This window comes from Quercus robur, chromosome 4 (assembly GCF_932294415.1).
Source record: "Quercus robur chromosome 4, dhQueRobu3.1, whole genome shotgun sequence".
Taxonomy (NCBI): domain Eukaryota; kingdom Viridiplantae; phylum Streptophyta; class Magnoliopsida; order Fagales; family Fagaceae; genus Quercus; species Quercus robur.
In genome coordinates this window covers 18114271-18129471 of record NC_065537.1, presented here as the reverse complement: position 1 = coordinate 18129471, position 15201 = coordinate 18114271, and the positions used below count along the sequence as shown (strand labels likewise).

The window sequence follows — 15201 nt, the reverse complement described above, 5'->3', positions numbered from 1 at the left end:
AAGGAAATACTGGAGCTCATTAGACCCATGACTAACCCTACTAATTGGTTGAAGTTTTCAAAATGAATTATGATCTTATTACCACTGTGGACATTAGGCCTATTTCTCAAACCATAATTACTAATTTTAACTAGATTCTCGATATTATCTTATGTCACAAAACACAAAATTTTACTTGACAAAGGTATATTCAGGAAAAAAAAAAAAGGTTTGACAGAGGTAGAAACTAGGGATCCATTGGATACCAAAGCTCAACAACAATAGTTGTAATAAGCTAATTCTTTTCGAATATGGCTAACACTCATCCATGGCAACACAAATATGGGTGGTATTGTTGATATCATTTCGGTTGCACCCTATACCTTCTAGACTCTTTTTCTTTCATCAAACTTTGTATCCTAAGCACACTATACTGCTGTCCAGCATCATTCTTTTATTTGAAAGCAACACATGGTAGCCACAATTTGGGAAAACAAAACCCAAAGCATTTGTCTAATCTTAACAGAATGCATCACATGTATGAAGGCCCAAAAAAAAAACCCCAGAAACTAAACAATAATTTACTAAATTTTTTCGTAGAAAGTAGTCAACTTTAATACATTAAACACAAACAAAATCCAAACCCAGTTCAGCATTGAATCCGTGAAACTAGAAATGGCTGAAATATGATAGGAGTACTGAGTTCACTACAAAAATAGATGAAATTGATTTCTTGCTGTGTACTGTACCCATTATTTTTGCAAGTTATGACACAACTTTCAAATTATATAATGAGATGAATCCTCTGCTAATACAAGAAAATTGCCAACTGCAGCATTGACACAGAGGGCCTATGAGATGCTCCTCAAATATAGAATTATATGCAACCAATAATCTAAATTTATAAAACAAACAAATAGTGTACAAACTACAAACAAAGAACTATTTTACAGGATTCTGAATTAAGAATGAAAAAACAGTTCCTCCTAACTCTCTCTATCTCTCTGGTTTCTTTCTTTCCTTCTTTTTTATTTTAATATGTGGGAGCTCCTAATCTACCAATATAGCAACTCACAACAGAGATCTTACTTGAAAATCCATAAAAAAAACAGCACATGCAAAGCGCGTTGGTTGAATTAGTGCTTCCCTGAATTAGGTATAACTAGCTTAGTTTGTAGACCATCTCAACTATCAGGGAGTCAAAAAATGAAGTTTTTGGCAGCAAGTAATCAACTTTTTTACATTAAATACAAACAAAACCCAAACCCAGTTCAGCATTACTCATTTGACTAGAAATGGTAGAAATATGATAGGATAGTACACAACAAAAAATAGATGAAAAGAAGACAGAAATCTATTAAAAAGCAAGTACTCCTTTGAAAATTTTCTTTGTAAAAGCCATAACAGAAATTGACATAGGAGTACTTGCTGCCATATGAGAAAAAGCCATTCAAGAAAATTTCCATACAAATACTCCGCTCATAGGAGTACTTGACAAAAAATAGATGAAAACAAATTCAGATAAATATCATACCTGGAACACAAATCCACCAGATCCAAATTGCCAATACTAAAGCAATAGAGAGAAAAATACCCATTATTTTTAAAAATTACAACACATCTTTCAAATTCCATTGTGAGAAAAATTCCCTGCTGATTCAAGGAAATTACAAGTCAAAACATGCAATGTGCAGTGGTTGGAATTGTTGCTTTCCGAAAAAAGAGGTTTAACTAGCAAAGTATGTCAAATACCACAACTCTTAGCTGTCAAACAACAACACAAAATGAAAAGGAAACAAGAAAATAAATTGTAAAGAAAAAGCACAACCTTGTTATAACAAAATTGGGTTATATTATATACTTGAAAATGTTTCAAGAATAAGTACAATTTTGTGCGTGCCTACTACCTTGTACACTAGTCATATAAGGAATACTCTATCTAAAATTGTTATAATGAACAATTCAGTGCCTCGTTAAGATAGTATATGAGGAATACTCTATCAGATATTGTAAGAATATACAATTAAGCTCCAACAGCAGGTATGGTAGAAGCAGGGCACTTCAAAGTTCGATGTGCTGCTCTCTCACATATATGGTTATCATAACATGTAACCCTCTTCCTTTTCTGGCCTAAAACAGGCACATTTTCATCTGATCTCCCATCCAAATGTTCTCCCAAATCATCAAATTGTGAAGGAGTAAAACATAACGCCATACCATCATCAGGCAGCAAGCTCAAATCACCAGAAGAACAACTTAACTCATAATCTTCTGAGAAACAAAAAACCTCATAATCGGCCTCATCAGTCCCAGAAACACAGGTAACAGCCGGTATTTCTTCATCACCAAGTCCGTCAAGAAACGGGTGATCCATCAACATCTCAGCAGTAAACCTATACATATATTTCTTTACAAGGCGCGCTTTCAGAAAATCTTTGGCTTGACTTGAAACCCCAGTTGGAATTTCAGGCAATTCGCGCTCGTCAGCAATAAGATTGAACAGATCCCGTTTGTTAAACTCTTTTCCCCTATCCCAAGGAGATTTCCCAGTCAACATCTCACAAACAACACAACCCAAAGCCCAAATATCAGAGGGAGGCTCTTGCACAGACTCAATCAAACACTCAGGTGCCGTATACAAAGCAGTGCCTCTCAAGTCCATCCTCATCTTCTTCCTCTGCCATGACCTCTTGGCCAACCCAAGATCAGCAATCTTGGCCACAAAATGATCACCATCAGTTGCACTAGCACTCACATTCACAAGCAGAACATTCTCAGGCTTGATATCACAGTGTACATACCCACATCCATGAATATGATTAAGCCCATTTAGAATACACTTGGTGTAGCGTTTGACATCACTTTCAGGCAAACCACACCCACCAGAATTGTGAATCAAATCTCTCAAGCTTCCACCAGAAGCGTACTCAAGCAACAGGTTATAAACCATGTCACCGTTATCTTCAACCGTGGAGTCTTCACCAAAGCAGTGAATGACAAAAGGGTAGCCCTGAACATTGTCAAAAACCTGTTTCTCCTTCTGAAGTGTAGCAGAAACAGAAATCTCTGCTGACTTCACTGCCATCAACGAAGGAAATGAGCGGAACTTGGATGTGGGTTTGGCCAGAAACACAGACCCAAATGCTCCTTTGCCGAGCAACGGGCCTCTCTCCCACAATCCTGAATACATTTTTCACAATCTTTCAACGAGGGTTTGTAAAATTGTGGAAGGGAATTGGAACTCAACTAGGTTTTGTTTTGATTTCTAATTCTAACGGTCGGTAAAGAAATTAACTTTATTTATATTTATGCTTTTTTTTTTTTTATTACGGGTTTAGAAACCGAAGGCAAGCCGGAATAAAATTTAACTTTTCAAAAAAAAAAATCCGCTTTGTTAAAAAAAAAAAAAAAAAAAAACCCTTTTATTAAGAAGAGAAATGTTTTCATAATATTTTTATAATAAATATTATGTAGCAGGTTGTTATTGGTTACAATTGGTAGTAAAAAAACAATTTCAATTGTAAATTCAAATAAAAATTAGTAACAATTTACTACCTAATATTTGTTGTAAAAATATTATGAACACAAAAAGTCTCTTCATTTTTTTAATCTTTTTTTGGATATTTTTCATTTTTTTATTTTTTTATTTTATTTTATTTTTTCAAGCATATAAAAAATGGTTAGAGGGCAACCTTAGCTTATGTACTACACCTTCATAACTCATAAATTTAAAATAAATAAATAAAAACTAATTTTAGAATTATAACTTTTTTTTCTTTAAATTAGGATTATGTGTTACAGTATTTTGGTGAATCAATTTTGATTTTATTGCACTTTTTTAAGACTAAAAAAATTACTGTTAACATAACACAAAAAAGGTAAGTCTAAAGTCTAGAAGTTGTACTCAGGGTTGGCTTGAGATATTTTGGGGCTTAAGGCAACAAGTTTAAACAACCATTTTCAATTCTAAAAGTTAAAACAAAAATCATATGTAATATTTTATTTAAAATATATTGTTCTTGTTTTTAAGAAGCAAACTATTAATTAAGTTTTTATATCCAAGATCAATTGATAATTTAACTAATCTACTTCATTTTTCTTATAATAGTGTCAATCTTTTATTATAGAATTTGATAATTAGTAATACCCAACCAAATAGAATGAGCCCTTTATATAAACAATTAACAATTAATGAAAACTAATTTTCTTAACAACCGATAAGATAAGAGAGTTAGTGTTTTATTACAAATAAATAAGTGCAATGATGTGACAACATGATTGTGTAAACAGTAAACACTAAAACACTAAAACTCGAGTTCCAAAAAGATGCTACATAAAAATAACTTTTGCCCGGTGCTTTTTTCCTAAATTATTCTTAAAGTTATGCTATTTAGTCAAAATAATATTTAACATAGTTTTAATAGTGTTCAAACACCTCACTACAACACATTGATGGAATGATTTAATTTCAAACAATACGTAACATTAATGGTATGAATCCAAATTTTGAAATTTTAGGAATCAAAATCAAAATTATCCCAATTTTTAAGGGTGTAGACTCGCAATTTAGTCTAAAAATGAAATATTCAAAAGGCATTTTGATCTTTTAAGTCGTGTTAGATTTAAATTTTGTCCTTAAATTATATATTATTTCATTATGTAAGATTTAATGAGGGTTTTGTTTGTTAAAATTTGTTATCTATTCATTTCCAATGTTTTTGGCTAGGTTTGTTTATTGGATGCTTTTGTATTTTTATTACGGATATAATTTCAATTTAGTTAAACTTCAATAACTAAATTTACCTTAATATGATGTCATGAGTCTTATATCTTTTATATATATATATATAAAAGTAAGTCTTATGAGACATGGCACTGCCTAATTCTTTTTACACACAATGTTTGAATCATTCGTTAACTTGTTATAAGAAAAAAAATTATACTTGTGAGATACATGGGTCACTAAAAAAATTATATATAAACAAAATCAAATATTTCAATAATATAACTAAAATTGAACACTAAAATATATAGTAACACAAAAGAAAAATATTTATTTTAAGTTATATAACGAAGTATGTTGTGTAGAGTTTTTATTATAAAAAAATTCCATAATAAATTATTAAAATAATTTAAAATACATAAATAAATTGCTTAAGCTTCATTTTGAGCAAACTAAGTTGATAGTTTTAATGAATTCATTATGATCCATATGATATAAAGAGAAACAAAGGGTAAAAAAATAATTATAAAAGATAGAAATGAGAAGGGTCCACTTGGCATAATCACTAAAATTATGGTAGATTATTAAAATAAATAATGAAACATCTTTTAAATTTCTAAAACTCTTGGTATAAGAATTTTACTCAGAGCAATGTTTGGAACTTTAACAATAGCAATAAATCATTATGAGAGAGAGAGAGAGGGCACAACCACAACATGTATGACACAATTTTTTTTTTTTTTTTTTTTTTTTTTTTTTTTTTTTTTTTATGAGAAACTTGGTATATATAACTGAAATTGAAGTACAACAAAGATATGAAAAGGCTATAGCTTTATAGGCAATTCAGGTGGATGAGGTATCTCACCATTGGAGGAGAAACTCCTTTCCAAACCTTGCAAGTCTCATTACATCTAGCGAAACGAGCAAGTTCATGTGTAACCATGTTACCTTGTTATAGTCTCTTTTCAGGTGTTTGATCTTCTAGCTATTGAAGAAATCCAGAAGATTAAGATTTCCTTGGACAAGATGGCCGATTTCCCACTAACTTCCTTTGATAAAATGTTTTGAACAATTGAGAGTGAATCTGACTTGATGATAACGTGCTGAAGTTCCATTTCCTTCGCTAGCAAGATTCTAGTTTCCCCAACCATAACTTCAATCTCCAAAACCATATAGTTGCAGGGAGGGACTTGCATAGCCCAACTTCACTCTTGGAATCTCTTATGATTACTCCCAAACTTGATTTCCTCCCATCTTTCAATGTTGCCCTATCAACATTTATTTTATAAACCTAGCTAGGGGTCTTTTATAGCTTAACTCACATGTTGTTGGCCCATGAAGGAAATAATTAGAAGCTTCTTTATAATCTAGAAGAAGATTTAAGGCAAAGTTCTAGATCAAACGGCGAGATGATGGCGGGATAAAGAACTAGGCGCCGACACGCCGTGCCACAGTGGCTCTAGTTCTACTGCCTCTCTCTCTCTCTCTCTCTCTCTCTCTCTCTCTCTCTCTCTCTCTCTACCAGTCTGTTCATCTTTTTTCTTTCTATCACATTCAAATTTTTGGGACCGTTCTATTTTATATCTCAAAAAAAAAAAAAATAAATAAAAATTGGGACTATGTATTTTTTTTTTTTTTTTTTGAGTTCACGTGACTGTCATGTGCCACTTTCATTGGTGTTTTAACGTTAGACTAACTGATGTATTGATTTGGCAGTTGTGGAATGTTTAAGGAGTAAATTGGCCAATATAAAAGTTGAGAGGGTGTTTTGGCCACTACTCTAAAGTTCAGGGGGTGTGTGAGTATTTTTCCCAAATAAAAAATATAATATCCATATCTCTAATTCTCTAAAACAAAATAAAAGTTTTGTATTTACAAAATAAAGAAAGTTTTTACTAAAGATACTTATCTATTTAGAGGAAAAAAACACACATACACACGGGCGCGCACACACACACACACACACACACACACACATATATATAGGGTAATTCTATTGTACCCCCCCTAAAATAAGGGGTATGGTACCCACTAGTAGGTAACCTGCTATACTAGGTTACCAAAATTTCACATTTAACGATTCTATCCTCATATTGTGTAGTTTCAACATCACATATGACAGTTCTTTTGTCACATTTGGTGGTTCCTTTACTTTCTTTTCACATTTGATGGTTTCATCCTCATATTGTGCAATTTCAACATCACATGTGATAGCTCTTTTGTCACATTCGGTAGTTCCCTTTTTTTTTTTTTTTTCCACATTTGACAATTCTAATGGTGAGTGGAATCACACTCCATTCGTCCATGTAGTTGTCCATGACCAAACCACGTCCATGTCAGTAGATAAGAAAGGGAATCAAGTAAAAAGTACCACAAGAAATGAATAAGCTTTGTCCAAGGGTTCAATGATCGTCCAAAGTAATTTGGTCGTCCATGACACAAGAAGGCATGGACAACCATTCAACACTTAGCAAATTTCAAAGGATTTTCTACAAATACAAAGTAATCAGACCACGTTCCACTATTCTGAGACATGGGGGTGAGTTCCTTTAAATCTATTCTAACTCTCCCACTAAGCCCACAAATCTCCCAAGATGGTAGTGGAGCCTAACAAGTAGACCCACTCAAGAACTCTTAATAGAAGGGACCTAACCCCATTAGCCCAAGGTACCTTTTTCACTATTCAAACACTTACAATACCTGAGTTCTAGAGAGAAAACTAACTTAACCATCGGAGAGTCCTCAGCTAGTTAACCCCGATCACCTTCAATAGTTTCTTTCTTCCTTTTCAGGTCATCCAACTACCGTTGAATCCCGAAACATTTAGCCTACCAATTTTCGAGCATTATCAAGTTCCATTCTCATATTGTACAGTTCCAACATCACATATGATAGTTTTTTTTTATCACATTCGGTGGTTCCCTTATTTTATTCTCTCACATTTGACAGTTTCATCCTCACATTGTGCAGTTCCAAAATCACATTTGACAGTACTTTTGTCATATTTGGTGGTTCCCTTTTTTTTATCACATTTGACTGTTCCATCCTCACATTGTACAGTTCCAACATCATATTTGACAGTTCTTTTGTCATCTAATTTTTTTTTCTCACATTTGACAGTTCCATTGTCACATTCTGCAGTACCAACATCATATTTGACAGTACTTTTGTCACATTTGATAGTTCCTTTATTTTTGTTCTCACATTTGATGGTTCCATTGTCACATTAGGCAGCACTAACATCATATTTGACTCTACTTTTGTCACATTCAGTGGTACCCTATTTTTTTGTCTCAAATTTGATAGTTCCATTATTACATTGGGTAGTACCAACATCACTTATAACCGTACTTTTGTCACATTCGATGATTCCTTTTTTTTTTTTTTTTTTTTCTTTTCTTACATTGGATTTCATAGTAAACTACATTCCATTTCATGGTAAACTACATTGCATTTCATAACATCTGTATGACAAAAATAGCTTCCTGATCCAACTTCTATGACTTGTGTTGGCATTCAATGCATGCAAAACCTTTTCATTAAATCAACTCCATAGTTGCACATTTTAAGTACATGGTGTGGTAAACTTGAATAAATTTGTCCATCCTACGGTGACTTGAGCCATCTTTTTTCTCAAATCATCGGTTCATACTCCTTTTGACCCTTTACATTGCTTTAAGTGCCAAAGAAGCACTACCGGATGACTCTTATAAATTGTGGCAATTCTAATTCCTCATTGCCATGCCTAAGCCATCCAAAGAAACTTCCTCTGACTCTATTTTTAAATTCTGTTTATTGAATGCTTTGGGGCACAAAAAGAAACTTTTTTTTCCTTCCCTTTTGTGTGTGTGTGTGAACCATGAGTGTTTCTTTGAATTGTATTATTGTACAAAGTTATTCCGGCCAAATATTTGCAGAGATATGGGTTGTGCCTTTCAGACATTATTAGAAATTGGTGAATTGGTGTTCTTTATCAAAAGTGTCTAATTAATTAAAACTATAAATCTAGGTGAAATTGGTGTTGTTACAAATCTAATCTCATCCCAACTTAATGGAAAATTTTAGAAAAGATAAATTATTGAACTTGAAATGAATTGAGAGGGAGAGAGAGAGAGTTTTTTAATGAATAATGCTACAGCTACAAACTACTTTATAACATCTTTAATTATAAACTGTTGATGTGGTCAATTTTATATTAGTTTTCATTTAAGTCCACTATTAACATCATTTTTTCATTTACTAATAATCACTCACTAGATCAATAATTTGTAAATTTTTTTTGTAAAAAAGTTTGTATTCTAGAATTACTCTTTTTTAATTATGAGTAACACTAAACTACAAATTTACAATATGTACATGTATTACATCATGAAATAAATTCAAATACGTGATTAAATCTAACAGTATGACATAACAAATGTTGTCGTCTTAAAAAATAATTAAATTTAACGTAATCATAAATTTAATTAAAAAACCTCACATTAAACAATACAATAAAAACATTGTTATTTTTTAAATTATTAAATTCTACACACATATATTTAAATTTAATTAGATAGCCTACTTTTACATTGGACTTTTACTTTAATTAGTTGCCTCAAATAAAAACGTGAGCTTTTTCTCAATTTTAAATAAAGTAATGTTAAGAAAAAGCTTGCCTTAAGGAACCAAAAAAAAAAATTAGGATTTTCGAATTAATACAACGGTCGGAAGGGCAACCTTATTTCCATTATAAATAGACACCGCCACTCTTACTTTTCGGTACTCTTCGTATTCTCTCTCTCTCTCTCTCTCTCTCTCACTTTTCAAAATTCAAACCCTAATTTCCTCTGTTTTCCATCGGCGATTTGAGATTGTTTCTGATTGAACGAAGATCTCGGTGGCTCGATTTTCAAAGTCTCTCAGGTTTGCTACTGCAATTAGATTTAGATTTAGAATTTCTTTAGCTATGATCGCACCGACTTTTGTAATGATCGAATCTATTCTCCGCCTTAGACAATGTTACCAAAGTAATTTACTTTCTCTAGGGTTTGCCGATGGATCGGCGATTAGGTTTTGGAAGTTTGTATTTTGTTATGTATTTGATAAGGGATTTTGGAATTTTCTATAAGCTGTTATTGCCAAATCAGAATTTCAAGATTCTTCGGCTTCTCTAGGGTTACTGTTATAGCAAGAATCCTAAAAATGGTGGAACTGGGAATTTTCTGGATACTTTAGTAGGGTTTCTGATTTGGGAGAACTGAGAATTTAAAATCCTTGATTCGTTAGCAAGGATTTTCTTAATTTTTAGTAGGGTTTCTGATTTGGCAGAACAGAGAATTTTAAAATCCTTGATGGGTTAGCGAGAATTTTCTTGATTGCAGTAGGGTTTTTGATTTGGAAGATTTTCTTCCATGGAAGAAAGAGATTGGTTTTTGTTTTTGGCTGCTTCACTTTGTGGAAGGCTTTATTCATTGGTTACCTATTCCTGTTATTTGTGGGTGTTTATAGTATGGAGATTAAAACTGCAAGAAGAGGGCCACAGGGAAAAGAAAGTTCTGTTTTTGATCGATTAGGAGCAGGACGAGGAGGGCATTTAAACAACAGCAGCAACAAGATATGCAAATTTTGGCTCAGTGGTAGATGCCTTAAAAACCCATGTAGGTTTGCCCATTCAGAAACACCTGATGTGGCCACCATTCACCGTCCCAGGCAGACTCCTTACTACCCTCACTCCAGCAACGCTTTAGTTTCGAATACTTGGCGAAGGGCTCCTAGGATTTCACAAAATGTTCAGGAGAAGGTTGTTAACCACAAGTCTTCCAAAAATGTTCCTGGAAAGTCTGAATCAGACTTGGAAGATATTAATAAGAAGTTGCCAGAAAGCGTTTCTGAGAGTTCTTCAGAATGTTCTGTTGTTGAAAATGATTCTAATCTGGAGAATGTGGTTGAAGAAAAGCCTCTGGAGCATGTTCCTAAGAAAACCACAGAAATGGTTTGTGAGTTCTGGGTGCAAGGGACGTGTGTCTATGGTGATCAGTGCCCTTACCTACACTCATGGTTTCGTGGGGATAAGTTCAAAAGGTTGGCAGAGCTTCAAGGGCACAACAAGGTACCTATTTGTGTTTGATGAACTTTATGCTTCCATTTCCATTAAGATTTTGGTGGGAATTTTTTTAATTTGGAATCTGATTTAATAATGAGACCTGAACTCAGTTTATGCCAAAGTTAAACTTGGCCTAGGCTAGCCTAATTAGTTTTTCATCATTTGAATACTAATATAGCCCATTCATGATATCTAGATTATAGAAATTTGATTTGTTCCTGAATAAGAACATGGAGCATTATATGTTTCACTGCTATTTTTACAATGGGATTCATAAATGACAATTGATAGAAGACCAAAAGATATTGTTGGTTTATAGAAATTATATCCTAGATAGAGCAAGTTGTTTCTGAAAAACCATATTTATGAGTTTTTTGATAACAGGCAGTCAACGGAATTGCACTTCCTCTAAGATGCAACAAGCTTTGTTCAGGTAGCAGTGATGGAACAATTCGGCTTTGGGACTGCCATACTGGTCAATGTGCTAATGTGATTAACCTCGGTAGCAAAGTTGGATCTGTTTGTAGTGAGGGCCCATGGCTCTTTGTTGGCCTGTCAAATGTTGTGAAGGTGAGCTTAAAACTGAGTGATGTTTTGTTCCAATTTTTTTCTTGCCACATTGAAGTTTTTTTTTGGGTTTGGTCAGTTCATGATGTGACCTCGATTTGGCATGTTGATGATGCTGCAGGTGTGGAATACTGAATCAGGTGCTGAATACAGTCTCAATGGACCTGTTGGGCAAGTCAATGCATTGGAATCTGTTAATGATTTGCTTTTTGCTGGGGTAGAGGTAAGCCACTTTTCTAATAGTTTAGAATTCTTGTGTTCTCTTACTAGCTTTTATTCTTTCTAGTGGATTAAATTTGAGGGATGTTGAGTTCAGGGTTTTGTTCCTTTCAGAATTTTTTTACTTGTTTGAGTAAGAACTTATTTGTTGTTATTCAATGTACTATGATATTGTGAGGTGCCATCCAAGGCAGACGCTTGGGGTTGGTGTAGTGGTTATCATTCTAGTCTCACACACTAGAGGTTGCCGGTTTGAACCGGGGCTAAGACAATACTGTTAAAGCCATTCGCTTTTACTTATTAAAAGAAAAAAAGAATTCCATATTGATGCTCAGGATCTCGCTAGATTTTGGTGTTGAGTGTTTCATGTGGGTTATATGCTGTCCTTAAATCCATTCACTTTTCAGCATTGTTTTATCCTACTTGCTTTTTACACCATTGTTCCATACATAATTTATATTCTTATTAAAGTTGTTCCGAAATTAATTTATTATTACTTTCGATTGCAGGATGGTGTTATTTTGGCATGGAAAGGCACTTGTGAAAGTAATCTTACATTTCAACTTGCTTCAACCCTTAAAGGCCACACACATGGTATAACATCTTTAGTTGTTGGAGGAGGCAACAGGCTGTACTCAGGTTCCAATGACCATACAATAAGGGTTAGTTTTTTCTCTTTAAGATTTTTTTTTTACCTGTTGTTCTATCTTTTATGTTATGAGTAGTTAGTATTTGAAGAGATCTTGATTATTAAGACCATTGGTGCTCTCTTCTGCTTTACTTTCTTCTGCTATACTGGAAGGACTGTGATTGGATGGTATCTCATTTAGTCATGGTGCTGACCTTTTGTTTTAGCGATTCCATATTGTTCTTGATCGATTTTTCCCCTTTTCAAATCTTGCATAAAACTAATATGATGTACTTACCTCATTTATTTTGATTAAGTTACTTAAATTGATTAATTGAGTTCCACTCTATAAAATTTAGCAATATATATCTGATGTGATACTGATATGATTTTAATTGATCAAATATCCTTTTTTTTTAAGTTGTAGTTGTCATTTTCTTTATATGTGCACAAGGATCATATATTTTGTTTCAAGATATGTAAGGGAAAAAAAAAAAGAATTAATTTCTGTTCTTATTTTTTGTTTCAGGTTTGGGATCATGAAAATTGGCAGTGTATTATGACACTGAATGGGCATGATGATGTTGTGAAGTCTCTCATGTGCTGGGATAAGTATTTGCTCTCTGGTTCATTGGATTGCACGATAAAAGTTTGGGCTTCTACTGAGGATGGCAGCTTGGAAGTAATCTATACTCACAGTGAAGAACAAGTAAGTTATTGAACCACAATTAGTTTCATTTACTTTCTTATTTGCTTCCCCCCTTAAATAATTAGGGCGTGCTACAGTGGTTGAACAGTGTTATTAATTGGTCTGGTAATGGTAAAATTGTACTGTTATGTCAGAAACTCAATAGGTGTAGTATTTTGTTGCAATGCCATGTTGTGGATACTGTAGCCTTAGTTTTTCAAAAGTGTTAACTAATTGGATGGCATTATTTTTCTTGGTACAGGGTATTCTTGCACTTTCTGGGATGACTGATCCGGATGTTAAACCAATCCTGTGTTGCTCTTGTAGTGATAAATCTGTCCACCTCTATGAACTGCCAACGTGAGTACAATTTTCCCTCTGTGAAAATCTTTCTTCTTTTCCCTCTTGGATTTGACTAATATTAGTGATTTTTGTTTTAGATTCACTGACAGGGGCGGATTATTTGCAAAACAAGAAGTCCAGACTCTTCAAATAGGTCCTGGGGGCCTCTTTTTTACTGGGGATCAGACTGGTTTGCTGACAGTGTATACATGGCTAGCAGACTAATGGTTGAGACGTGCCCAAGACTAAGACTAGTAAAGCAATGTTTTATTAGTTGTTGTGGCAAACAGTGTACAGTATTTTGAGTACATTTTCCACTGTACAGTATTTTGAGTTTAGAAATTCTTGTTATTATGAACACTGAGGATAAAGCAATGTAATGTTGTTACTACATAATGAAAATAAATATAGCTACATACCCTAAGGTAAAGACTTTGGTTTACTGTTTTTCTCTACTGCCCCTACGGGTGAACAAAGTTACAAAATAAAGTGGGATTGGATGATATTTATTAGATGTTTTTGAGGTCTACTTTCAGAAGTCCTTTTTCCAGCAATTGCTCGGTTTAGAGAACTTTCACCGATAATATTGAAGAAATGTATTTCAATTTATGATTTGCTATCCATCGGTCATCCAGTTATTGCTCAAGCCTGAGGCAATGAGCACAAAAACAAAATATTTCTTGAAAATTTTGTAATAAAGTTTGTAAGCGGCAGGAAAATGAAGTACACAAACAAAGAGAAGACCAATAACCATTAAAAATTTCAACAATTTTTAAATTATTTGTATAGTTATGTAAAAAAAAAAAAAAAAAACTGCATTCTTGACAGGAGCAAATATGTTGCTATTAATTTCAGTATTTGGGGATAAAGAATTTGGGAATGGCAAATTAGCCTAATGCATATGAGAACGTGTATAGGTTAAGGAAAAATGACAAAGAACAGGCTTACAAATGACAAATAAATTATCAAAACAACAATCAAGGTTGATAGAGAACAAATAATGGTCTTTTCTTTTCTTTTTTCTTTTTTTCTTTTTTTTTTTTTTCCTTTTTTGTAGCCACCCAACTCCATTGTTGTCACCCTATAATAAGCAATAGCATCAAAACCCGATAAACGTCATATTCTCGTGGTTTTCTTATATTCACGTTTTCATATATGAGTTCTATTTGAACTCAAATTGGTTTTTTAAAACTCAAATTGATATTTGTAGCATTGTTTGTGGATTTGGAACTTATTTTGATTGCTGTGAATCATTAATGCTTTAAAATTTTGAGTTTTATTTTGTGAATTATTTATGCACGTGGTTTTCTTATATTCACATTTTCATATACGAGTTCTATTTGAACTCAAATTAGGTTTTTAAAACTCAAATTGATATTTTTTTTTTTTTTTTTTTTTTAAAATAGTTGAATGCTAACTTAGAGTTTAGAAGGAAAAAAAAAAAAAAAACTTATTATTTTATCATGATTTAGAGTCTAAAGGGGGAAAAAAATCTTTTAACTTCCACGTAAAATACTACCTACAAAATAAGGCCACACTTTTTTCATCTTTATCCTTTACATATCATTATCTTATCTTTTATTTTATTTTGTCAGTTTGATGGGTGTTTAATATTTTCTCTAATTAATGAGTATTTTTAAAAGTGTGGGAATTATATATTGATTTGTCTATTTTTTTGTGGTTATTTGGTTTGACTCATTATTTTAGTGTATGTGTTCTACTTGGTGCTCTCTCTTTCTACTAGTATTTTTTTTATGTTGTTTTCCTTACATTTAAGCCCTACTCTCTTTTTCTTTTTCTTTTTCTTTTTTGTAATTTTTCTAGGGTGACATATCTACAATTTTGTTAGATTGCATAGCATGCACATTGGATAAATTCGGATGAGTGAAGTGGTAGTCAATATATCAAGTAGTTGTTAAATACCATTTTTTGTAAATATCCTACCTATATATGCCTAAATTTATTAATTT

General features: G+C 32.9%; 2 protein-coding genes across 6 annotated transcripts in view; one reads left to right on the top strand and one right to left on the bottom strand.

Moving 5' to 3' along the window:
* LOC126720732 (mitogen-activated protein kinase kinase kinase 20-like) overlaps positions 1 to 3225 on the bottom strand; it is a 42093-nt gene extending 38868 nt beyond the window's left edge. Inside the window, exon 1 of the mRNA XM_050423505.1 lies at positions 2267 to 3225. Coding sequence (XP_050279462.1) covers positions 2267 to 3169 — 903 coding nt within the window. The 5' untranslated portion in view covers positions 3170 to 3225. The remainder of the gene's footprint in view (positions 1 to 2266) is intronic.
* Positions 1 to 13673, top strand: part of LOC126720730 (zinc finger CCCH domain-containing protein 48-like) — a 37217-nt gene extending 23544 nt beyond the window's left edge. Inside the window, exons 2-9 of one of the 5 annotated variants that reach the window (XM_050423501.1) lie at positions 9541 to 9607; positions 10193 to 10793; positions 11172 to 11357; positions 11476 to 11577; positions 12083 to 12235; positions 12731 to 12910; positions 13152 to 13249; positions 13330 to 13673. In XM_050423501.1, the coding sequence (XP_050279458.1) occupies positions 10194 to 10793; positions 11172 to 11357; positions 11476 to 11577; positions 12083 to 12235; positions 12731 to 12910; positions 13152 to 13249; positions 13330 to 13456 (1446 nt within the window). In that variant the 5' untranslated portion in view covers positions 9541 to 9607; position 10193 and the 3' untranslated portion in view covers positions 13457 to 13673. Of the gene's footprint in view, positions 1 to 9540; positions 10794 to 11171; positions 11358 to 11475; positions 11578 to 12082; positions 12236 to 12730; positions 12911 to 13151; positions 13250 to 13329 lie in introns of all 5 variants that reach the window. The other 4 variants (XM_050423500.1, XM_050423502.1, XM_050423503.1 and 1 more) reach the window with 4 other exon arrangements.
* The last annotated feature ends 1528 nt before the right edge of the window (positions 13674 to 15201 follow it).